At 39.2% G+C, this 26557-nt stretch overlaps 1 protein-coding gene across 1 annotated transcript in view; it reads left to right on the plus strand.

Annotated features, from left to right (window-relative positions):
• LOC148506143 (uncharacterized) overlaps window positions 1-26557 on the plus strand; it is a 177807-nt gene that overhangs the window by 116110 nt on the left and 35140 nt on the right. Inside the window, 1 exon segment of the mRNA XM_088447194.1 lies at window positions 20444-20614. Within this exon segment, the coding sequence (XP_088303320.1) occupies window positions 20444-20614 (171 nt within the window).

Genomic DNA, 26557 nt, shown 5'->3' on the forward strand with positions numbered 1-26557 from the left:
CTTGGATATCTGTATTGCCTAGCGGCCCTAGCAGTTTCTGCGTCCAGCTGTTCCCACCTTATTCCTCTCCACAACCACCTGATTTGACCCTGCTGTCTCTCTGCAGTCTGCACTAAACCATTCTCCCTTACATATCTCTCCACCCAGAAGATAAAAGAATGCACCATGATCCAGGTGTCTCCGACCCCACTGTGCGGTTCTGAAATTTGGAAAAAACATGTCAGTAACAATGTAATGCACAAAACTTTCAACCCCTCTTCCTTTGTTCTAACTACTACAAATGTGTGCCCACTTGAGGTTCAAGACCCTTGAAGGGGGTAAAAACAAAAACCTCATATCTAGGGCCAATTGGAAAAATTAGAATTTATAACGACATGAGTAAAAATAAAACCCCCCTCAGAGGTGCATCCCCTCACTTCACCCGAAATCATGATGAGTATGAGCCAACATCTGCCTTCTTCCCTTGTCTAATGTAACTCTTGTAACTTTTTCCTTCCATAAAGTTGGGAGATGAAGCAGAAAGCTGCATCTTTTCTTGTATAACCCCTGACAACAAGCAGGAGACCCCTGGCAATGAGCAGGAGACCCCTGGCAATGAGCAGGAGACCCCTAACAATGAGCATGAATCCCATGGCAATGAGCATGAGACCCCTGGCAGCAAGCATGTAAACCCATAGCATAAAACCCTTGGCAACGAGCATGAAACCCCTGAGAACAAGCATGAAACTCCTGGCAATGAGCATGAGACCCCTGGCAACGAGCAGGTAATTGAAACGTAATTTGAAGCCTTACTATGGGGCATAAAATGGTGTTAGAGGCATAACTGTTTGTGGCATAATGTGTAATGGACATTACAGTGTGTAGCACAATGTGTACTGGGCATTACTATAAGGAGGAAAAATTATAATGTAAACTGTCAATGGGGGGTGGAGGCGCATTTTTTAACTTTCCACACTGGGAGCCAAATTGCCTATAAACATGCCTGCATTAGTATTAAGAAAATGCCATGGGGGGAGGGCACCAAAACTGGCAGGCGGCAAGCAAAATATCAAGTGCACAGTTTCTCCATCTAAACGTGACCTCTGTAGCTGCGGCTCTGAATCTGAGAACACAGCAGCTTTCACTGATGACCCCACAACACTCCCATAACATGCCCATGAAACACTCTTTTTGAGTTTACTTCAGGTTGCCGCCCAGGAATGCCCATCACTCCACTGCTCCATTTGCAATGCCATCTGATCCAATCGCACCAGCATCATTGTGTGTACACTCAGGGTATCACATTTTCTGTACTGGCTTTCTGAAGTTCTAGCACATGTGCAGTTGCTACAAATCACATTGAGCAAGTTTTATGCCAAGATGCCTTGTTATTTATATTATTTATATAAAAACACTTGAATTACACAATAAAGTGTACATTGCAGGATTATTCTGGTTAGACTTTTTTGTCATTGGCTCTGTAACCAACTATTTGGAAACCCCCTTTTCAAAATCGTGCATTTGCCACTGTATCTATATGTGTATACCCATGTATACACATACCTAAATGCCTAACTTCTATCTATCCATGTGTGTACATTTCTATATCTATGTACATATAGCTTCCTACATGCACATATATACCTGTAAGCTTACCCTTACATACCACTAGATCCATAGATATGTGCCCATGCACATACACATATATATCCCCATCTACCTAATATATAAATGTATACACACATATATCCAATTATGATGTACCTACCTACACATACATGTCCATCCACATGTAAATGAATACCCATACATTAAAATGTGCCTACTCCATAATACATTGACCCATAATTCTATGTATAAATTAACATATCTAATGTATATATATCTCTATATATACAGTATATCCATACATATGCCACACCTACAACATACATGCCACACCTACCCAATAAAAAAAAATATTATATATATACATATATATATATATATATATATAGTGATAGGAGCAGTATAGAGGTTAGGGATGGCATGTATATGTGTCCCAGATTCCTGCAATATGTATTTTAACCCCCAGGAAAAGTCTATTTTACAAGTAGATCTGAGTGTCAGCTTTTGGTAAAAGCCGGAGACTGGGTCCTGGGGGTGTGGATGTGAGAGAGAAGGGAGGACTCCATCCACAGGGCCATTTCAGGTGTTAGGCCTTTAAGCCTTAGAGCATGCTAATTAGGGTTTACACCTGGAAGTGGCCCAATATAGATGTGTAACAGTTTTGATGCAGTGTCTCACACACCCTGGGGAGAACAGACACTGAGGTTTTCTTCTGAGACACTGTGACATTGTTATGTACTATGTTTGTGGTAAGGCAGTAGGCCCTGCCACATGTAGAGAGGGAGTTACCTATCTAGTTAGTGCCAGATGAGCTAGGGTTTATTTTTATGTTTTGTTTGTTTGATTATTGGTGTCACTAAATAAAATCCGGTGCTGACCAGATTGCCCGAAGACCCTCAACTAGTGCTGTTTCCTGGCTGCTGTGGGTAAGGAGATGTCCATCTACCCCAGGAGAGGGACCCCTACCCTGATTATATCACTATATAGATATATATATACACAGTATATATACAGTATATACATACATACACACACTTAAATACCTGCTCACAGCAATGCTTACATGTACCTTTTCATACACGTAAGATACCTAACCCCCCAAATGTATACATAATTATATGCATATGTGCACACACACAAATACAGCTATAAACGTATATGTCTGTACACATATGCATATGTAAGCCTACCTATATTTACACATCAACATAGAAACATGCCTACAGTATTTTCTTATTCCTACATACATGCACTGACCTCTGCATGTCCCTCAGTAGGGGGGATTGTCTACGGTTAGGTGAGGGCTGTTTAGAAAGGGGATGTATTGTGGTGTCATTGAGAGGTTTTTCTGCCCTAGAACATTATACCAAGAAAGGAAGGGGGGGCAGTTAAGTTGAGATGTGGGAGGTTAAATGTAGTGGTGAACATAAAATGGCCTGCCATCAATAGTCAATGGTTTTAAACCATTAGTAGAAATAATCAATGGTGAGCATTGATGTTGTTCCATTATCAGTTTCTGCCTCCCAATATTCCCTTGCTGGTCAAACACATTCAACATCGACATCTGTCCATTGCGGATTGTCAAACCATCGATGGCAGAGGACTAAGCCCTGGTTAACTATGTATATGAGACTAAGAAGACACAATTTGGATTTTTGAGAAAAACAAAGAAAAATCCACATCGCTCAAAAGAGAGCAAAAAATAGGGAATAGCAAAGAAAGCATGCACAGGAATCATTAGAGTAGAAGACTGTGCCAGGAAGATGCCAGACTCGGGACTTTAAATTAGAGTCTGTGTATTGTTATGAACAAAGGAAGGACACAGGAGGGGAGGGGGGAGAACAAATTGGCTTAAAAGAAACCTTGCAGCTTACAAGAAAACAGAAGACCACATATATTGTTAAAAGATATTTGAAAAGCAAGCCACATATAGGTGAGGACAGAGGGAGCGATAAGTCAAATAGATATACAGTACCATCAAATTACTACATTTTGAGACAAGGGGGGGAGGGGGTGATGGGGACAAAGAGCTAAAGATATGTGGCACATGTTTGGTGAATGAACAAACTGAGTGCTGGCCTGAAGCAATTTCCCTGATCAGGAGGGCTCAGTTTTGTTATAAAGTGTATAATGGATGAGACTTGCCGGACCAATGTAATGTAACTAACATTACCTGAGTTCAAATTAGGCTGGTTGTTTTTATGAAAAAGTTTAGAGAAACAGACTGGTGGGGAATTGTACTTACTTCCTATTAAATGCAGCAGAGGGGACTTAAAGTTGCTTGGCCAAATGGCCTGACAAACTGGGACAGTGAAACTAGGGAGCACAAAGCAGTCAAGGGATGGGGCATTTATGAGAGGGGCTGTGTTAGGGAACTGAATCTGACCCATACTTTACAACATTTACTACGATATACAGCGATTCTCAATCATACATGATGCAGCGATTGCTTTTGCACAATGCAAACCTTATTTAACAATTCAAACAATAATGTACAGCAATTATAAGACATACATTCAACGATTTATGTTCAAAATGCAAACCCTTATCCTAACAACTTAAACTATAATACTCAGCAATTATATAACAGCACTTGATGTTACAACATGCGAATGATCCTGATAAGGTAAGACTAAGGACCAGATTCATAGCCGCACGCTAGATGCGATTGCTCGCTCCAGCGTATGCGTCCAGTGCATGCCAGCTAGGTAGGCGATCGCACGGCAAGGCATAGCACGCCCACTATGTCTTGGTGAGCGATCACTTTGTGTATGCAGACGCCCACCAGCCATTCATAAGACGCCCACTTGCGCACGTCATCTCCTGGAAGTGCATGAAAACATTGGTACATCGAGCACCTTCGGATGTGCTTGCAGCGCTTGAGGTTGACTATACCTGGCCGCAAGCACTGCGATCACTTCAGTGTGAAATACAAGTAGGTGACTAGTACAATGATGCTGCCTGTTAATCATGCACACCTCTGAAACGGCATTGAAACACACAGGCAAGCCTGCATTCATAGCTCCGCCACTCCCCCATTTCTAGTGCCCTGCGCCTTTGGCACCCACAAATGGCCTCTTCTGTCAACTGGGCTGTCTTTGCTGGGCGAGCGACCGCTTCCCAATCTAATGCAGTGGTTGGCACACGTACATTATGATGCATACGCATGTGCAGAATGCAATTATCGGCCAGTTATGAGCAATCACATCCTAGCGAGCAGGTCTGAATCAGATCCTAAGTATGTAATAGCTATGAAGAAAGAGACAGGGGTTAGGGGCTTAGTCAAGAAAGATGAAAGTATAGGTTTATTTATTTTTTTATTAAGATAGGGGAAACAGCTGAAAGGTACTGCAATGGTAGCTGGAACTGGAGTAGGGCAGCTTTGGGATGGCACTGCGAGCAGGGTAGAAAAGAGTATTTGCTACGTAGACAGAGAAGAAAATTATTGTGACTGCTATATAAATACTGTAAGCTTGTCATAAGCAATATTCTTGATGAAAGGCTTAGAACATAGGTGAAGCTAAAGTGGACATAAGATATAAGAGACTTTCTGGAGTTTGCAAGGCTGTGTATCAAAGTGAACACCAGTTGCTAAATAAGCAATCTCCTCTGATTTGTTATGCTGTATGGGAAAGTGAATGCTAGTCAGCAAGCGGACATGGAAGAAAAGCACTGGGAATATGATACAGACTTATAAGCTTGTTATAAACAAAATGCCTACTGATTGAATATCTAAGTTGGGTATTTGTGCATAGCTGGCTATGAAAAACATTGAGATAACTCTTATTGATAGAAGATAATATAAGCTACAAGAGACTTTCATTCTTGTTTTAAGGTGTCCCATTGTATCAATCATTCAAAAATGATTTCATACATAGAGCATACTTTACCCATAACAGGCAACATAACATTTATCTCTTTCAAACTGTGGCTCTATGGACAATATCCTCCATATTTTCTCGACTTGCCCACTTCTGAGGTCTCTGTGGGAGGAATTGTTTGTCATGATTCATAAACTGTCAGGCACCCCACTACCTATGGACCCTTTCACCACCCTGCCACACTTTTATCCAGGTGACCTGTCGATGAGAGATAGATATCTTATGGGTCACATTAAAATTGCCATTAAGGCCTCCATAGCACAACTGTGGAAGACCACATCTGTGCCCAAAATATTGGTTTTAGAAAATAAGATCCAAAAGCATTGTGGTTTTAAAACTGCTGACTGTAAATATTCTACATCTGCCTCATCTCTCCTTATGAAATGGTTCAAATGGAGTGACTGTCAGGAGGAGAAAGGTCTTAATTTCTTCCAAAGTTTTACTGCTGTGTAATTTGATTTATGGTAGAACTGCTATGCTTCAGTTCTTTAAAATGTTATCAGGATTTACTCCCCTATGTGTATCCCCATATATATGTTTCTTTAAACTTCAATAAACATTACTGTGGAAAAAAACTGGTATGTATTCTAAATTTGTAAACCATTAAAAGTGGATGAAAAGGTGTTTTAGTGGAATCAGTATGATTTACCGCCGGCTGCATTGAGTGAAAATCCCAAAGCTACAAAGGGTAAGTATAACTAAAAAATGTTTTAACCCCCCAATCCTCCTTTAGGGGTGCCTAACCCTAACCTTCCCTCCAAGTGCCTTATCCTAACCCCCCTCGAAATTCCTAAATCTAACCCCCTTTCCCTGCAGCCTAGACCTAAGTCTCCCAGGGGGTGCCTAACCCTAACCTCCCACCGGGTGTGCCTAACCCTAACCCCACCTTCCCTTAGCCTAATGCCAACCACTGGGGAGGTTGCCTAACCCTAAGTCCCCCCGGGAGCCCCTAACCTAACCCCCCCATGGCTTACCTTCGCTCGGTAATCTGGGAGTCAGGCTCCTGGCATAGGTCTAATGACAGACATCGGGATTTTGACACCTGTCACTTGTTCCTTGACAGGATAAGATAGTCGGGAAGCCGGCTGTTGGGATTTCATCCGTCGGCTTCCTGACTGCTTCCCATTTTATGAGAGGATTATATCCTGACTTTTGTCACCCCTGAGTGGATCTTTATTGAGACCAACATATAAATATTCAGTTAAAAGTATGCACAATGCTTAGCCTATGACCGTAAATAGTTGCATTATATACTACACTATGTGTCTTGTTGTTCTATGTTTATTTTTTAATTCTATTTGCTGGCAAAAATCTTACAAGTGAAGCAGATTGTATACAGTCAATCAATTATTATTATTTATTATATGTAAACATTAGCGCATTTGAGGGTTTGTTGTATGTATATATGTACAGTATGTGCATGTATATATTAGAGATGAGCAGTTCAGTTTTGACTTGGTTCTTTTCACAAAATTAGCACAAGTCTGGATTTATCTAATTGGCTATCTGAAACACATGACAGCTGAATAGCCAATATGTTGCCATTTTTTAAGATCCGAACATAACTAAGTAAAACTGAACCGCTCTTCTCTAGTGTAAATATATATATACATATTAGAGATGTGTGCCAACCCCCAGGTTTTGGTTTAGGTTTTGGATCTGTTTCACCTTGTGTTTTACATCTGGATTGGTTTTGCCAAAACCACCCTTTGCGTGTTTTGTTTTTGGGTTTTGGATCTGTATTTTTTTCAAAAAATTATAAAAACAGCTAAAATCACATAATATGGGCTTTTTGTTTGTTCCTACAGTATTATTAACCACAATAACATTAATTTCCATGCATTCCCAGTCAATTTTGACCACCTCACAGCTCACAATATTGTTTTCATTCAGTTTAGGCCCAAAATTTGCACTAAGCTAGCTGGCTGACTAAGCTAAGCAGCAACAGTGGGTGTCACAAACACGTGGTAGTTCAACTTCCAACATGGCACATCAGGAAACAAATGTTTTTATTATTCAAGAGGCCAGAGGGAGTTCGAGTGTGTATGTAGTTGAAGGCAGGGACAGGAAGTATTGATTGGTTATAAAGTTAACTTATTTTTTTAAATTCCAAAGTAAATTTATGAGGGAGAATGGGAGGGGAAGAGGGGAAGCATTTACAAAAAATATTTTATTCATTCACATCAGTCCTTGCCCAGAAGAATCCTTGAGCGCCATGCCTGCTTCTGCTGCTGGGAGTGGATTTTCATCCAAGAAGGGGACTAGGAAGAGTGCTTTCGGAAACAATTGACTGTAAAATAATCCTTTGCAAAGATTCTTGAAAAGCATTTCCCAACCTGTACATGGACATTAAAAAAACATAGTTAGTGGCCTCCAAACAGCCGTTGTACCCACTGTCCACTTAACCAGCACAGATATGTGGATAAGCAGAACAGAGCAAATGCAAGAATTAAGGTTTAAGTCTTATGGTGTGTCTTGAGAATCCTTGAGCGCCATGCATGCTGCTGTGAGTGGATTTTCATCCCAGAAGGGATGAAGACATTGTTTCTTTTTTCCCAATGGACACAGATCTGAAGAGCTGTTGATAAGCAAATTGTCAGCTCAATTGACACGTGATGCAGCGATAGCTTCTCCTTCATTTTCTCCAGCAAGTGCATCTGCCAAGAAAAAAACAAAACTTTCAAAACACCCACTGGTGATGCAGATTAGCCAACATAACCAAGTGTTAACTTTTGACATCTGGTCAGGTCAGAATTTCCTACAATTAATGAGACCTCTGCCATGACTCCATCTGGTACGGTCACATTCAAAGAATGGTTGAGGACTATTTAAAACATTTTAATGATAGCATCCAAATAGGCATGTCAGACAGTCCATTTGACTACTGGCAGGAAGAAATGGTCATTTGCAGGCCTTTCCACAAACTGGCTTTGCTTTACTTGAGCTGCCCACCCTCCAGTGTATACTCAGAAAGAGTTTTCAGTACAGCCAGGAACCTTATCAGTGATCGACCTATGAGGCTACTTCCCCAAAATGTGGAAAAGTCGAAATAGTAGTAGCAGTAGTAGCAGTAGTAGTAGCAGCAGTAGTAGTAGTAATAGTGGTAGCGGTAGTAGTAGTAGTAGTAGTAACAGTTGTAATAATAGTAGTAGTAATAATAATAGTAGTATAATTAGCAATAGTAGTAGTAGTAGTAGTAGTAACAGTGGTTGCAGTAGTAACAATAGTAGTATTAATCATAATAGTAGTAGTAGCAGCAGCATTAGTAGTAGTAATAGTGGTAGCAGTAGTAGTAGTAACAGTATTAACAATAGTAGTAGTAGTAATAATAATAGTAGTAATAATAATAGTAGTAGTAGCAGCAGTAGTAGTAGTAGTAATAGTGGTAGCAGTAGTAGAAACAGTAGTAACAATAGTAGTAGTAGTAATAATAATAGTAGTAGTAGCAGCAGTAGTAGTAGTAGCAGCAGTAGTAGTAGTAGTAGTAACAGTGGAGGCAGTAGTAGTAGTAGTAGTTACAGTAGTAATAATAGTAGTAACAATAGTAATAATAGCAGTAGTAGTAGTAGTAACTGTAGTAATAGTAGTAGTAGTAGTGGTAGTAGTAGTAGTAGTAGTAGTAGTAGTAGTAGTAGCAGCAGCATTAGTAGTAGTAATAGTGGTAGCAGTAGTAGTAGTAGTAACAGTATTAACAATAGTAGTAGTAGTAATAATAATAGTAGTAGTAATAATAATAGTAGTAGTAGAAGCAGTAGTAGTAGTAGTAATAGAGGTAGCAGTAGTAGAAACAGTAGTAACAATAGTAGTAGTAGTTGTAATAATAATAGTAGTAGTAGCAGCAGTAGTAGTAGTAGTAGCAGTAGTAGTAGTAACACTGGAGGCAGTAGTAGTAGTTTTACAGTAGTAATAATAGTAGTAACAGTAGTAATAATAGCAGTAGTAGTAGTAGTAACAGTAGTAATAATAGTAGTAGTAGTAGTAGTAGTAGTAGTAGTAGTAGTAGTAGTAGTACTAATAGTAGTAGTAGTAGCAGCAGCAGAGCTACAAATTCTACAAGAAAGACCTTTACTGTCAATTATGTGCAAAAATTACAGAGGATGTTATGATGTAGATCATTGATCATAATGTACATCACTGCAGATGATGTAACAGGGTGGAGGTTCCTAGATGGTTAAGGTCCCTATCTCTACTCATTTTGGCTTTACAAATGGTTCAGATGCCTTCACAACTGTTTTTCTGGTCTTATGCCCAGGCATAACCCCAGCCTATAAACCCAGTTTGTATAATTACCCCAGCATATACCATCACCCCAGCCTATAATATCACCCCAGATTATTTTACAAGCACCCAAGCCTATATCTTCATCCCATCCTGTGTTGAGTATAAATTACAGCTGCACTCCCTGTTAGATTGGGGATTCATTGCCCACTTTAATGGATGTGAGCTCCATTTTAGTCCAAATCAACACATCACCTACACATCTTCTGACCTGGGCTACAGGAGGAGCAGCTGCACTGTGGAATATGGTTGCATGGAGTTGCCCCTCTGATTCACTGAAATTCAGGTAGAGGGGCCCTGGGTAGGGAGTAGGGACACTATATCAGAGAATGCAGTTTTAGCTGCTTATTTAATTTTTGAAACCATATTCTCTAATTTCACATTTTGAAAATATGTTTATGTGAATCTTAGCTGAGGAGTTTGTGATGTCATTATGTTTAATATATTATCTACATAATTTAGCACTTTGTTGTGGTCTTGTAGTCGGCGTGTAGACTAATCATTTATTCATGATTGAGGAAAGAAGTGAAAAGTTGCATCTTTTTATTGCTAACTTTTTGTTATTAAATTGTAAAATTGTGGAGTTTCCACTTGCAGTGTCACAAGATTTCTTCTTCAGGTTCCATAAGGTCCACAGGATCTAAGTTTGGGTATGTAGTGGAAACGATCCATTGTACCTAACAGCTTCCAGCTTTGAACCTCTTGGCATGCACTGGTCCTCCTCCCTATATGCCCTGCCTTCAGCCACAGGCATTTCATTTTTTTGTTTGGTGCGGCAAGGTGCACCTGTTGTACAGCAGGACTGCTTAGGCAGCCCCTGGGTTTTATCTTTTATGATTTATTTAAGTTTTTTTAACTACTGAGTTTAGCCGTACTAGGCACCGTTAATGACGCAGGCACTGCAACTCCTACTACCTCTGCCGGCAGCAAAACACCAGTACCGCTATATGCCCTGAGTTTTTCAGCGTGTCTCAGTGTGGCTTAACTCGTGCCTGTGTTGAGGTCTGGAGTGCAATCAGGCATGGTGATGACAGGTAAGTGCGCAGCAGTCCTGGCATCCGATGTAGGAGACATATCGGGTGCAGCTGCGGGTGAAAGCCTCATATGACGTTTCCTTGCTAAGGCGGCCAGGTCCTTATTGTTTGTTGCCAGGGATGGGTAGTAGATGCACTCGAATTCACTAGTAAGTGTCTATTACTATGAGGCCAGCATACCCATGCCGCCAAAATTGCACCTCCCCCAACCCAGTCACAACTTCTGGTATGGATTTCAGCATCTGGTTTGCTATATTTGCCCACCTCATGGTGAAATGCTCGCAGATTCCATTTGTGTGTGTACTGTGGTAGCTGTTAGTCTCAGAGGTTGGTCTGTCTCCCTGTATAGCTCTCCTTTGGGTCTGGTAAATAGCACTCTATAAACTCCCATTACCCCTGCAGGGCTGGTCAGCTGATAAAAAGTCCTATAGCAATTGTGCATATTTATGCATTGTATGTGATTTTAAAGCTAGCTGCTGTATTTGTACTACCCTTTTATTTCCAAACTGTCAGTTATACCTATCACTGTGTTTCTCCTCGTCCCTGAGGGTGTGGGGGGTTTCATTGATAAGGGGTCACATTGCATTTATACTGTACACCTTATACCATTTATACATTTGTCATGTCTAAAGGTGTAGGTGAGAAGGATGATATGTTAGTACTAAGATCATGTGTGTCTTGTCTGGCAGGCCTGTCTGAGAAGGATGTTAACCAGAATTGATTGTGTAGCCACTGTTGTATACAGTTACCTGTTCAATCCAGTGCATCTAGGGCTCCAGCAATAGAGCCACCCAGGTGGTATCAGGTTTTGTCGCACTTAGTGGACAAAATCACAGAAGCGCGGTCTCCAGCTGCAGTATTTCCTCATTCTATGAGGTATTTACAGCAGTTGCATCCTTCTATATTTATGCCCCCCATAAATTCCTGTTGGGTTAATTCTACTGCTCACTCTAGTCAGAGTATTCCACCGTCTATAGCTCCTCGCGTCAGGCATTGTCACTCTCTTTCCAGCCTATTGGAGCTACCTACAACAGAGACTGGGCTACACAGCAATATCATCACAGACAGCTGCACAGCATGAGGTATTGTGAGTACACCTCTTGTGCCCTTCTGTCATGCTGGACTATTTGACTGACTACTAGCCACAAGCGGACCAATTACATCAGAAGATCCACTAGACCGCAGCCTCAAACCGGTTTGTTATACTGGAGGATCACAGCCGCACAGAGAACATTGCCATCTCTCACACATAGGCTCCCCAACATGGGAATCCATCTAGCTTGCTATCGCATATTAGAGCTGGACTCTCATTGGACTCATTGGACTCTCAACATATGGTGAGCATACAACGCTTATTATACCAATCTGATTGATTGAGATCCAAATCAGGGTGACAGCATTATCTATCATATACCAGCCCCAGTAATTGTTATATCATCCCCCCACCTACTAAGCATAATTAGGAGACCTCCGTTCTGGAGGGCAAAAAACTTTGGACTCCAGCTTACTAAGTGTTTTTATATACAATCTTTTCCTGCTGGCTTGAATATTGATTATTGCACTGTATGTTACTTTGTTTCTATACCCAGTCAGATACTAACTAACTGCTCCCATTTTTAAATGTACATGTTTTTTACATGATATTATTACATTTACCTGATTTCAGGAATAACTATTTATATATTGTATTTCTATGACTACTCATTTTTATTTGGGTATTATCAGCACTGTGTTATATATTTAAGAACCTCCTGATATTATCACAATCTCAGGAGATGTTACATGTCATCTCCAGATTGCCATTGTCTGCCTACAAGAACACGGCTTGATAATAAATTGGAAAAAGTCCTCTCTTTCTCCAACTCAGCAGATGGTGCACTTGGGGGCACTGCTGGATTCTCTGGGACAGAGAATTCTTCTACCAGAAGACAAGATTGTGGCACTGCAATCTTGTGTGTGCAGTCTTCTCTGCAAGCAAAGAGTGTCATACACTAGGCAATGCAGGTGCTGGGCTCCATGGTATCCACATTTGACATGGTGGCTTATGCCCAGTTCCACTCCAGGTCCCTGCAGAATTGGATTCTGGCTCATTTGGATTGTCAGTATCATTGGATAAAGTCTCAGATGAACCACATTTTGCCAGAGGTTTGGCTCTCCCTCACTTGGTGGATAGAGAGGACTAATTTAGACTGGGGACATCCATTATGGGTCCTGGATTGGGTACTCCTCACCACAGATGCAGGCATGTGAGGATGGGGAGCAGTGACAGGCCATCACACCTTTAAGGGAAGATGGATGGTTCAGGAAAGTCTCCTACCAATAAATATCTTGGAGCTTTGTGCAGTGCATAGAGCACTCATACTGGCGCAGGACCTCCTACAGGGCAGACCTATCCAGGTCCAGTCTGACAACATGACAGCAGTGGCCTACATAAACCATCAAGGAGGCACACGAAGTCTGACAGCCATGAGGGAAATGGCAGAAATTCTGCTGTGGGCAGAATGCCATCTTCAGGCAATCTCGGCAATAATCATCCCAGGTAATCTCTACTGGGAAGCAGAATTTCTAAGTTGCCATGACATACAAGCTGGAGAATGGGCTCTTCATCCAGATGTCTTTCAACTCCTGGTGGACAAGTGTGGAGTACTGGACATAGACCTCATGGCATAACGTCACAACTACAAAGTACAGATCCAGAACAAGGGACCTTCGTGGATGCTCTGGCAGTGAGATGGGAATTCAGGTTAGCATACCTATTTCCTTCAATCTCCCTTCTCCCAAGGGTCGTCAGAAAGTTCAAGCAGGAAGGTGGCTGGATAATACTAATAGCCTCTACCTGGCCCAGGAGGCATTGGTTCTCCGACCTGACATGTCAATCCATAGACCAGTGGTTCCCAAACTTTTTTGAATCATGGCGCCCTAAAGTATCAGCATTGTTTTCACGGCACCCCTAAGTTTAACTTTGTTCTTGAGAAAGTCAGAAAAAAATTTAGTAAAATTGTAAATTAAGTAAATTGTGCTTGCCTGTCATGCTTAGGTTCAGTTATGTAGTGGAGGAGTGGTTTGCACTTCTGTTTGTTCACATATTTACATTACATTGACAATAAATAATTTGATTTGATGCTTGACCACAAACTTGAGGCACCCCTGCAAGTGTCCCGAGGCACTCCATGGTGCCACGGCACACAGTTTGGGAACCACTACCATAGACAGTCCACTTTCACTGACTCTACAGACAGATCTGCTAGTGCAGGCTCCCTGCCTATATCAGGATTTACCTCGGCTGGCTTTAAAGGCATGGCTGTTGAGTTTGCTGTCTTCAAGGCCAAAGGTTTTTTGGCCTCTTTGATTCAGACGATGCTGAGGGCAAGGAAGCCTGCTTCTGCCCGCAATCTATTACATAATTTGGAATTAATTTTTTTCTTTAGTGTTCTCACAGATAATGTGACCCTAAGATCTTCAAGGTTGCGTGAATACTTGGTATTCTTCAGGTGGTATTAGACTTAGATCTTTGCCTAGCTACCTTGAGAGTTCAGGTTTCTGCATTGTCAGTTCCAATTCAGAATTGCCCATCTGTCTTATGTTAGAACATTCCTGCAGGGGATTTTCTGGCTGCAACCTTCATTTGTCCCTCCGGTGGTACCGTGAAATTTGACTTTGGTTCTCAGGGCATTGCAGATGGCTCCCTTTGAACCTTTGGATATGGTGGACATAAGATGGTTGACAGCGAAGACACTTTTTCTCCTCGCTATTGCCTTGAAGAGTTTCTGACTTAGCAGCTCTGTCACGTCGCTCTCCATATTTGATTTTTCATCAAGATAGAGCTGTCCTCCATATTAAGGCGGGTTATCTTCTTAAGGTGGTTTCTCATTTCCATATAGATGAGAAGGTTGTAGTTCCAGCCTTTCAATCTTCAGACCTGTCTATAGGTGAAGCTTCCCTGGATGTTGTTTGAGCCCTTCATATTTACATGGATCGTACAAGCTCCATCAGGAAATCAGATTTGCTCTGTGTTCTATGGGTTTCACAAATGAGGATGGCCAGCAAACAAACAGATTTTGACTTGGTGGCTGCATACAACTATTTCTCAGGTCTATACACAGGCTGGTCTCCCTGTCCCAAACAATGTGACAGTACATTCTACTCTGTGGGCCTGTCATGCTTGGTTAGACATGGCACCTCGGCTGAACATCTGTGCAATGCAGCCACTTCTGTCAATACTTTTATCAAATTATATGCATTTGACACTTTTGCCTCCCAGAATGCTTCCTTTGGGTGTCAGATTCTCTTCTCTGTGTAGGAGCATCCCCACCCTTAAGGGAACTGCTTTAGGACATCCCCAAGGTAGATCTTGTGGACCCTATGGACCCTGAAGAAGAAAATTTGAGTTATGGTATAACATACCTCAGTTAACTCTTTTTCTTCAAGTTCAATAGGGTCCACAGAGCAACCACCCTGATGCACCTGGTCTCAGTTGGGATCTGTTATTTTGCTTTTTTTGTATCACTGATTCCCTCTTTGTATGTTGAGTGTTTCTTGTGTGCGATGTACTTCCTTCTCCACTTTTCGCCTCTTGCCATTTGTTTACAAACTGAATGCCTGTGGCAGAGGGTGGGGTATATACGGAGGAGGACCAGTGCATGCTGGGAGCTTCAAAGCTGGAAGCTGTTTGGTGCAATGGATCGTTTCCACTACATACCCCAAGGTAGATCTTGTGGAGTCTATGGACCTCGAAGAAAAAGAGTTAAATGAGGTATGATATACAATAACTAATTTTTTTATAAATAAAATAAGAATAACACACTGCGCTACCACTTACAGTGTCACAAGATTTTTTATGAATTAGAAAAGAATAACACACTGCTCTACCACTAACAGTGTCACGATATTTTTTATGAATACACTGTTTTCCACTTACAGTGTTACAATATTTTTACGAATACCCTGTATTTCCTCTTACAATGGAACAATATTTTTTATGAATATACTGCGTTTTCCACTTACAGTCACAATATTTTTAGTAATATACTGCGTTTCACTTACAGTGTGACAATATTTTTACGAATACACTGCGTTTCCACTTACAGTGTGACAACATTTTTGTGCTGTTAGGTTATATATATATATATATATATAAATATATATATACACATACATATATTTATTTATATATAATGCTCAGAGATAAGGGGTGCACTTGAAGTAGGCAATTTTTTCTTATCTTTATTCCAGCATCATAGGGCACAATTAGTTTATCGGCATTATGATCCCCCTACTGATCTTTGTGAAGATGAACTAATTGTGCCCTATGATGTTGGAATAAAGATTTTTTGCCTACTTGAAGCCTGGGGAGTGCACCCCTTATTTCTGAGAATTGTATGGTACCCTTAGCAACAAGGATATGGAGCAGCAACCCAGCAGACATTAATAGAAATGGATATGAACACACACACCACACCCATATATGAGTATGTATATATATATATATATATATATATATATATTCAGTAAATGTTTTGTACAATGTCCTATTTTAATATATATTTAAATTATATGGGGTACCTTTGGTGTGCTACAACTTTGAATATTAATTGAATAGGAGAAATTTCCACCACCACTTAGGGGGATTTATTGCAATATTAGCTGTTGGTCAAACACAACCTTCTAGTTACTCTTCAAATCACCATTTGTTTATATTTTGGGTATTATTCATAAAATAAAAGCCCTATGGCAGCCCATAATTCTTATACTTGAATATTTTATTCTTGATATATCAACAGAGGTAAAAATATATAAAACAATTTACAATACAAATCAATATCTACATAGCATAAAATAACTTTTAGTAACCTTCCACAGTACAGAAGTATAGATGGTATCTGTCACCTACACCTTATGGGTGTGAACTCTTAGGTGGACCTATTATGTGATAGGTGCAGGTGTTTCAAAGCGATGACCCTATGCATTTCATCTACATACAGGACTTCATCAGGGGTAAATACTTTAAAAAACAGAACATATGGTGATAAATACAATTGCATATTTACAGTGTATAACAAATATATACATAGTCATGTACTGTAATCGAATTGATTAATATTTATACAACATGAAGACAGAAGAGAAGGTTCATATAATGGAAGTTTATCCAATCTGAGGTTTAACAATGGCTACCGACAACAGATACATAGTAAAAGTACATACCAAAAATGGAACTGGTCTGAATTAACACTCAATAATTTGGAACTGGTTAGAACACTCAGTAGTATAAGCTTTTTTTTCATCCATTGATAGGGAGAAATTCCTAGAAAGGCTCTTAGAAACCTAATAGGAGATGCAGACAATTAATATTACATTATAAGATTTGGTATTTTCAATATATTGAGAGAAAATTTTTTTAAATAATTTCATGAAAATTAAGTATAAACAAGGTGGTTCTTATAACCCTTATATTGTAGTGATTGGGTCTAAATACCCCTCAATAACATAAGTTTATTGTCTGTCCCTTAGTTGCAAAGGGGACAAAAAATTTCTCTAATAAATGTATAGAAAAAAGTAGAATATTCATACTACTTTATAGAAGCTAATGTTAATTTTCAATGTATTCATTAGAAAAAAAGGATTAGTACATACCAAGTAGTCTCTTATAACGAGTTTACAGGAACAATTAGATGGATGTTTCTCAAACAATAAATGTAACCTAGTGAATAATGCACAGTATTGTACCTTTGATATTCTAAGTATATTTAATTTAATGACATCATAAACATCCATATATATTTAATGAGAAGGATACATAGCAGATTCCTTAATAGCAATTTAAATATGAAGACGTATCATATACTCCCAAAGTGTAAAAACGATGAGTGCCAAGCAAGCGTTAAAACCTAATGTGAAGGATAATAGTATTATATGAATGAAATTCCTCCCTTAGTGGGTTATTTGGTTTGCTCTGAGGGGCAGTGATAGTAATTCAAAAGTATTTATCTATTATCAACATATATATAATATATTGAGACTATACTGTAGGGGTATGTATAGCCCATAATAGATATTTAGAAACCATATAATTATAATGCATGCTAATACATTTGTACACATAAATGTTATACACATAATTGTATTGTGTACTTCACATTTCCAAGCATAGACCGAGTATCTTTGTTACTTATGTAGGAGAATCCATACATAATACTGCATAGTTTATATATCCATAATTACAATAGTATATAACAGAGTTTATAAAAGATAAGTATTTAACAAAGGCTAGTGTAGTCCATATAGCCATAGTTTCCAATTAGAGAACAAGGGCTAGTAAATAGGCTTTTATATAAATGCATTTATAATATATTTCACTTGATTTCTTTTTAAACCAAACTCATAACTTTTATTGATTTTTTTGTATCTTTAAATATAATACAATTTAGATTAAAACACAATTATATGTACAGTAAAATGTCTACATATTTTGGTATACTATATTAATTTATGTCAGTTTTCCTAAACTCATCATCTGTATTTGACAAAAATAAGACCATCATTTTTTGTAAAAAAAAAAAAAAAAATCTTTAAGGTCCATACTCCTAATTGCATTTCCTGTGGTTTTTGCAGTCATAAAATATACTTCAAAATACAGTGGTTCAGTAGATAGTTAAGTTAATCTATATGCAGACATGAACTGGGGAAACAAATGTTTACCTATTTGCACAGATTATTATCCAGGGTCATTGTAATCAGCCCATGTCTCCTAACTGTTTTGAAAGGAATTTCAAAAACAATAGTGAGATAATTAACATGTTCATACCCAATAATTAGATTGGCATCATTCATATTGTACAACCTTTAATTAAGTAATATATTATCTTCACATATATTTAGCTACATTTACCAGACAATCTCCGGAACTACATTCAATAAACTGTGTTATACCTTGATAATCCCCCATAGTTTAGTAAGTGCAGGGGATAACAAAATTTAAGAAAAGTTTTTCAGATTACCTGCCCTCAAATACCTTAGTTTGACAAATAAATAGTTCATGTATTGATTTCTGAAGTGAGCAATATTCAAATTATTATTAATGCATTATATTAACACCTTGACCATTCCATAAATGTGACATATAATGTTATATAACTACAGAGGTTAGGTAGAAATATATAGTTAATACTTCAAAGTATTATTGATCATGATGAATAAGGAAAGAGAATATGACACTATTCTATACCTAGTTAATACAATATATTTGCTATGATGACCTAATGCTAAATTTGTAATCAGCATATTTAAATTAGCTTAAATATAAAAAATATTGTTATTTGAATTTGTCAAATAAATGAAGCAAGTTTCATTGGTAATAAGGTGCACAAATCTGGCTTGGGAGCATAGGTGGTATATAAGTAATTGTGATGAGTTAAAGGATAGTTAAGACACAATAAAATATTGAAATAGAATAATAACAAAGTAAATATAACAAAATTGCACAGTAAAGAATGCATTAATAATTATATTCAATCTAGATCAAATTACAAGTAAATAATGGTATATTTTGGTTACCTAATATATGGCTAGGAACATAGTATAATCAAAAAGGACAGGCAATATGTTCCTATTATCACACACAATGTGACACATTATTTTGGGCCAGATTTTTGTTTAGAATTTGGAGCAAGGGACACCCCACTCTTCCTGTTTGGATATCTATGTATAATTTTTAAAAAAGAGGGCACTCCATTGATCTGCCCTTATTAGTAAACTAATTAATATTCATATAAACATAGCTTTACAGTGGAAGCCTCCACCATTATGTTTTTAATATTAAAAAAATTCTAACACATGGGATATCAAATTATCGATTTTTTTGCACACATATTCATTTAATGAAAAATCTATCTCTAGCATAATTTAAAGTTAATGTGTTATGCATGTTGGTTGTGTCTATATGAAATGTATATAGTAAGTAACTTACATAAAAAATAATAATTACAAATTTTGATAAAAAAAAATATTTAATGTTAAATATCTTCTGTTTTTATTTATAACATATAATGGTATCAAGTTTAAGCTATTTCATTGGTCACTCATTATTTAAATACTTTTTCAATATATTTTTTTACAATAGTATATAAAAGTATTTCAATGTAATTTTTTATTATCAGTAAATTCACATGATAATGTTTCTATTCACCAGAACATGTCTCCAAACCATATACTTCTAAACACATTTTGCAGCTGTGACATTAACAATCATGTAACAAATATAATTAGGTATTTTCAGTCAATCCAAAGAAGCCACTCCATTGTATTCTATGCTCTCTCCAATTGTCATTAATACAAACCAACTGACTCATTGGAGCCAACACAATTGCACTTTAACTAGCAATTAACAAAGATTCAGTAGATAGTTATGCCATTTTTCAAAAAACTTTTCACGTATTGTTAGAATATATACAGACTGCTAACATCTCAATGCATTTGAAATATATTTATTTATTTAACATTAAATATTTTTTACTCGATTTGTAATCCTGTGTAAATTGTATACATATACAGATGTAAGAGAAATCAGAACTTAACTTTTTATAGAACAACAGTTTTTAGCAGCTACAACCAAAAGGTAAATGCAGATTCATTTGTATTTGATATTGTGTCTATTGTTATCTTTAGGATTCTTCCATTTGCCGAGCAGCTATCCATGCTGGACTACTTACCAATGATGGGAGACAAGTGACAGTGAGGAAGACTGAGGGCTAGACTAGTTATAGTGGGTCCACAAGGAATGGAATAACAACCAGTAACTATGGAACTTGGTCTGGGTCATTTATAATTCTACAGCAGGTATTCCTCTACCAAGTAATAGTGAGAGACATACTATGGGCTTTGCAACATACTGCTCACCTGTATAGCACTGATGTAATTTTGAGGAATGAAAACATTGCTGTATTGTACCTTGGTATTAATTAGTAATCTTTGTGACCACTTGCTGTTACTACAAGAATACTTTATGTTGTGACTCAAATTTAGTTTTTTATGTACATTACCACTGCATTGGTTCTCTAGAAAGTTTCTGAAAGTATCTGAATATATATTGAAAATATACCTTACTGCATGATTATCTGCAAACAGTTATACTTATTGAAGTTTAAAAAGTGTATATTTAGCATGTGCTTTATGGTAAGAATAATATACTGTAAAATATATTATTTATTTACATAGTATGGAAAATGTGGCACATGATAATATTTAAAACTTTAAGGCATAAGGGGCTATAGAGCCTCATATGACACTCAACTGGGGTAATATACAGGTCTCCAAAATAAATAATGTTGACATTCTCAAATCAACATGAATGACCATGACATCATCCCAAAAAGCTGCCTGCAGGGTACATTGGTACTTGCAGATCAACATCAGCTTGAGAGCCATAGACTACCACCCATTGTCCTACAATTCAGAGACTGATAGTATAGTCCTCATTGCTATGAAATATGTTTTTGCAATTGCCAATATCAACTTTTACATTGGCATTATTTAGATTACTGTTAGGTACTGGGCAAATGGATAAATCAATCACCTTTCCCCTCTAATAGGCTATCAGAAGCTCACAAATAGAATACAAAGCATTTATCAAAAAATACATTGTTTTACTTAGTTTTGATGAATAAGGATAGCATCCAAACAATAGAGTCTGTATCTGTACACACATCCCAGTTACAATGTATCCTCAAATTAGAGACCAACTCACTTCTAATATAAACTTCACACATTAATTACTTCACATAATGAATTATTAGGGGTGAGCGGGTTCGGATTCCTGAAATCCGAACCCCCCCGAGCCCCCCCGATCTGAGTCCGATCCGAGTCAGGCTCGACTTTTCCCGCCTGACTCGGATCTGAAATCGAGGCAAAACGTCATCATCCCGCCTTCCGAGTCTCGCGGGTTTTGGATCCTATATAAGGTACCCGCGTCGGCACCATTTTCTCACTCGGCTGTGGACAGTGAAGAGGGAGGGTGGGAGTTAGGGCTGGCTGGGCTGTGTAGTGTAGTGTAGTGTAGTGCAGAGTAGTGTTGTTCTGTGCTGTGCTGCGCTGTGCTGCTGTTGTCCACTACTTCAAAGTCCATAGGGGCTGGCTGTGTTGTGCTGTGCTGCTGTTGTTAATAGGGGCTGTGTCCACTACTTCAAAGTCCATAGGGGCTGGCTGGACTGTGTTGTGCAGTCAGTTCTCCATAGGGGCTGTGTCCACTCCAAAGTCCTGTGCAGTGTCCCAGTCCTAAAGGGGTGCTGTAGTGTTGTCCAGGGGGTGCTCTGTCCATCAGGGGTGCTCCCCCAAGTGCTAAAAAAATAATATATTTTCTGTGTTTGTGAATTGTGTGCGCAGTAGCCGCACGTGCATCAACAAAGTAGTGCCAAGCGTGCGCCTGTGTCATAAGTAAAGGGCCTGCTGGCTTGACCGTTAAAGGGTGCTGTAACCCCCAAAGTACACAGAAAAAAATATTTTCTGTGTTTGTGACTTGTGTGCACTGTGGCTGCACGTGCATCAACAAAGGAGCAGCGCCAAGCGTGCGCCTGTGTCCCATAAGTTAAAAGCCGGCTGGCTCATTTCTTAAAGGGTGGTGTAACCCACAAAGTGCACTACTCTCCAGCAAAAATCAAAAAATATTTTCTGTGTTTGTGTACGCTTTAGCCGCACGTATATATCAATATAACATAAATGGAGGACCAAACTTTCTCCGATAAAAATAAAATAGGGAAAGATCAAGAACCACTTCCTCCTAGTGGTATTGCTGCTGCTGGGAGTTGTTCATCATCCCAGAGAGGAAGTAGGAACATCACTACTTTTACTAATCAATTGACCCTCCAACAGTCCCTAGTGATGAGGATGAAGTACGACAGCAGTCATCCTGAAGCAAAACGTATAACTGAGGCCTTGACTGCTATGTTGGTGTTAGACGTGCATCCGGTATCCGCCATTAGTGCAGTGGGATTTAGACAATTGATGGAGGTAGTGTGTCCCCGGTTCCAAATCCCGTCTAGATTCCACCTGCATCCTCAAAGCAGCAGCGACAAGCTTGCGTCTGTCTGTTAAAGGGTGGTGACACCCTCAAAGTGTGCTACACAAACAATAAAAATATTGCTCTTTTTTTTTCTGTCATTGTGAATTGTGTGGGCTGTAGCCGCACTTGCATCCTCAAAGCAGCAGCGACAAGCGTGCGTCTGTCTGTTAAAGGGTGGTGTAACTCTCAAAGTGCTCCAAAAAATAAAAAAATATTTTTTTAATGTGTTTGTGACTTGTGTGCGATGTAGCCGCACTTGCATCCTCAAAGCAGCAGCGACAAGCGTGCGTCTGTCTGTTAAAGGGTGGTGACACCCTCAAAGTGTGCTCCACAAACAATAAAAATATTCTTCTTTTTTCTGTCTTTGTGAATTGTGTGGGCTGTAGCCGCACCTGCATCCTTAAAGCAGCAGCGACAAGCGTGCGTCTGTCTGTTAAAGGGTGGTGACACCCTCAAAGTGTGCTACACAAACAATTAAAATATTGTTCTTTTTTTTTCGGTCTTTGTGAAATGTGTGGGCTGTAGCCACACCTGCATCCTTAAAGCAGCAGCGACAAGCATGCATCTGTCTGTTAAAGGGTGGTGACACCCTCAAAGTGTGCTACACAAACAATAAAAATATTCTTCTTCTTTTTTCTGTCTTTGTGAATTGTGTGGGCTGTAGCCGCACTTGCATCCTCAAAGCAGCAGCGTCAAGCGTGCGTCTGTCTGTTAAAGGGTGGTGTAACCCTCAAAGTGCGCTCCACAAACAATAAAAATATTCTTTTTTTTTTTCTCTTTGTGAATTGTGTGGGCTGTAGCCGCACTTGCATCCTCAAAGCAGCAGCGACAAGCGTGTGTCTGTCTGTTAAAGGATTACATCGGTGACAGCATCCAAGTAGGCATGTCAGACAGCCTGTACCTGTACTGGCAGGAAAAAGAAGCAATTTGGAGGTCCCTGTACAAACTGGCTCTATTTTACCTGAGTTGCCCCCCCTCCAGTGTGTACTCCGAAAGAGTGTTTAGTGCAGCCGGGAAACCTTGTCAGCGAAAGGCGTAAGAGGTTGCTTCCACAAAATGTGGAGAAGATGATGTTCATAAAATGAATTATCAACTCTTCCAGGGAGACCAGCCTCCAGAATGTACAGAGGGACCTGTGGTTCCAGCGGGGACGAATTAATACTCTGTGAGGATGAGGATGTACACACTGAAGAGGGTGAGGAATCGGTGGAAGAGGAGGATGAGGATGACATCTTGCCTCCGTAGAGCCAGTTTGTGCAGGGACAGATTAATTGCCAGCTTGTTTTGTGGGGGCCCAAACGAACCAATCATTTCAGCCACAGTTGTGTGGCAGACCCTGGCGCTGAAATGATTGGTTTGTTAAAGTGTGCATGTCCTGTTTATACAACATAAGGGTGGGTGGGAGGGCCCAAGGACAATTCCATCTTGCACCTCTTTTTTTTCTTTGCATTATGTACAGTTTGGGGCCTAGTTTTTCAAACTGCCATCCTGTCTGCCATTGCAGTTTCACGCCTAGATGGGTCATGTGTTTGTGCCGCCCACTCGTGTCGCTTAGCATAGTCATCCAGCTACCTCGGTGCAACCTTTTGGACATAAAAACACTATTGTGAGGTGTGAGGTGTTCAGAATAGACTGGAAATGAATGGAAATTAAGGTTATTGAGGTTAATAATAGCATAGGATCAGAAAAACCTACAAATTCTGTGATTTTAGCTGTTTTTATGCTTTTTTTCAAAAAAATACAGATCCAAAACACAAAACCCAGAATCCAAAACACGGAAGGGTGGTTTTGGCAAAACCAATCCAGATCCAAAACACGAAGAAAGATCCAGATCCAAAACCAAAACACAAAACACGAAAAGTGGCCGGTGCACACCCCTATGAATTATCAACACTACACTCTTTACATACTTTCCAATCATAAAAAGAGATAATTATGATTTAATGCATTTAGGCAGTTGATTGCAGCAGACTCTAATTATAAAATATGAACACAATGTGGCATTAACACTACATAAAATGCTTAAATTATAAATCTATACTGTTTATATTCAAGCACAATAAAGAACAGAATGTAATTTATATCCAAGGATTTCAATATATAACCTTAATTTAATCTACATTTACAAAATTGTTTATTAAAAAGAAAATATTCACTTCTCTGATTTTGGAAATGCATAATTATAGTTAATATTTATTTTATTTATAAAGAAATTGTATCAAGGTTAAGCTGGGTACTCACTGGCCGATATATCGGGCGATCAATTGATCGGCCAGTATATCGTGCCCCCGTCGGCCAGTGTGTACAGACAATATGTCTGTGAACAACTTTGTTCACAGACATATCACATTGGCTGTGCTGCACAGCCAATGAACAGATATTTCTGCAGACTTATCTGTCCATTGGCAAGTGTTTAGGGGTGATCAGCCAATTGCCTGTACACAGGGGTGCAGAGAGAGTGGGGGGAGCTGTGAGCGGGTACTACTTACCCGACTCCGGCACAGCTCCCCATCCCCAGCAGCCCAGCACAAGCTGCTGTGTGCTGGGCTGCACTCAGAGACTTTCCGAGGCTACTAAAGCAGCAGACCGAACAGTCTCCTATGCCAAAGGGGGGAGCGATCATACTGATCGTGTCCCCCATTGGGTGTGCACCGGGCTGAGGGGCACACAGCACCCCCCTCCCCAGCGCTGCAAATTTATTTATTTTTTTTCCGCAGGGGATGTGGTCACACATTCTGCGATTAGGCCACGCCCCCAGCCACTGGGACTCGCTGCAGCTTAGATGATGGTCGTTCAGTGTTTATGAATGACCATAATCTGCAGATATATCTGCAGATCACTCAATCTGCAGATATATATTTCAGGTGTGTACCCACCTTTAGTCTATTTTCATTGGTCACTTATGATATAAAGACTTAAATAATATTTTTTTAGAATAGTATATAAAAGTATTTCAAAGTAATTTTTTGTTATCAGTAAATTCACCTGAGCATAGTTTTAAAGCATATACTTCTAAACACATTTTGCAGCTTTGACATCAACAAATCATGTAACAAATATAACTATGTATCTTCAGTCTATCCAAAGGAAAACACTCCATTGTATTCTAAGCTCTCTCCCATTGTCATTAAAGACAAGCCAACATACTCATTGAGCCAACACAATAGCACCTTCTCTGGTAAACAACAAAGATTCAGTAGTTATTATGCTAGTTTACAGATAATATCTTTCCATGTATTGTTAGAAAGAATATATACAGAATAATAACATCTCAGACAATTCTAAATATATTTTTTAAACATTTTAATTGTACATTGCTTACTAAAACTATAAATATAACAGCATAAACATTGGTGATGTGTCATTTATCTTTATAAAAGAAACACAAAAACCTATGCTATCAGTGTATAAAAAATAGATATAAATATATAGTATGTTCATATAGGGTGTGTACATATCTCTGTGCCATAATTAGGGGTGTGTGTATGGTGATGCCACACAGAACACAGGTTCTATGGGGAACCACCGCTGCTCCATGACTCTTGTCTTTGGCTAGCAAGGAGCTGCTGCAACGCTGCTGTTCCATCCTTAAGATGCTCCAGACAGGCACCCTAGAGCACACACAGCCAATCTGAGTGTCCTCAGGATGCTACTGTCAGCATTGCACTTAATGGTGCTGCTGGCCCTTCCCCCTCTGTGTGATATCATAATGTTGGGTGCTCAGG

This window comes from Taudactylus pleione, unplaced genomic scaffold (genome assembly GCF_031769625.1).
Source record: "Taudactylus pleione unplaced genomic scaffold, aTauple2 ptg000423l, whole genome shotgun sequence".
NCBI classification, from domain to species: Eukaryota; Metazoa; Chordata; class Amphibia; order Anura; family Myobatrachidae; genus Taudactylus; species Taudactylus pleione.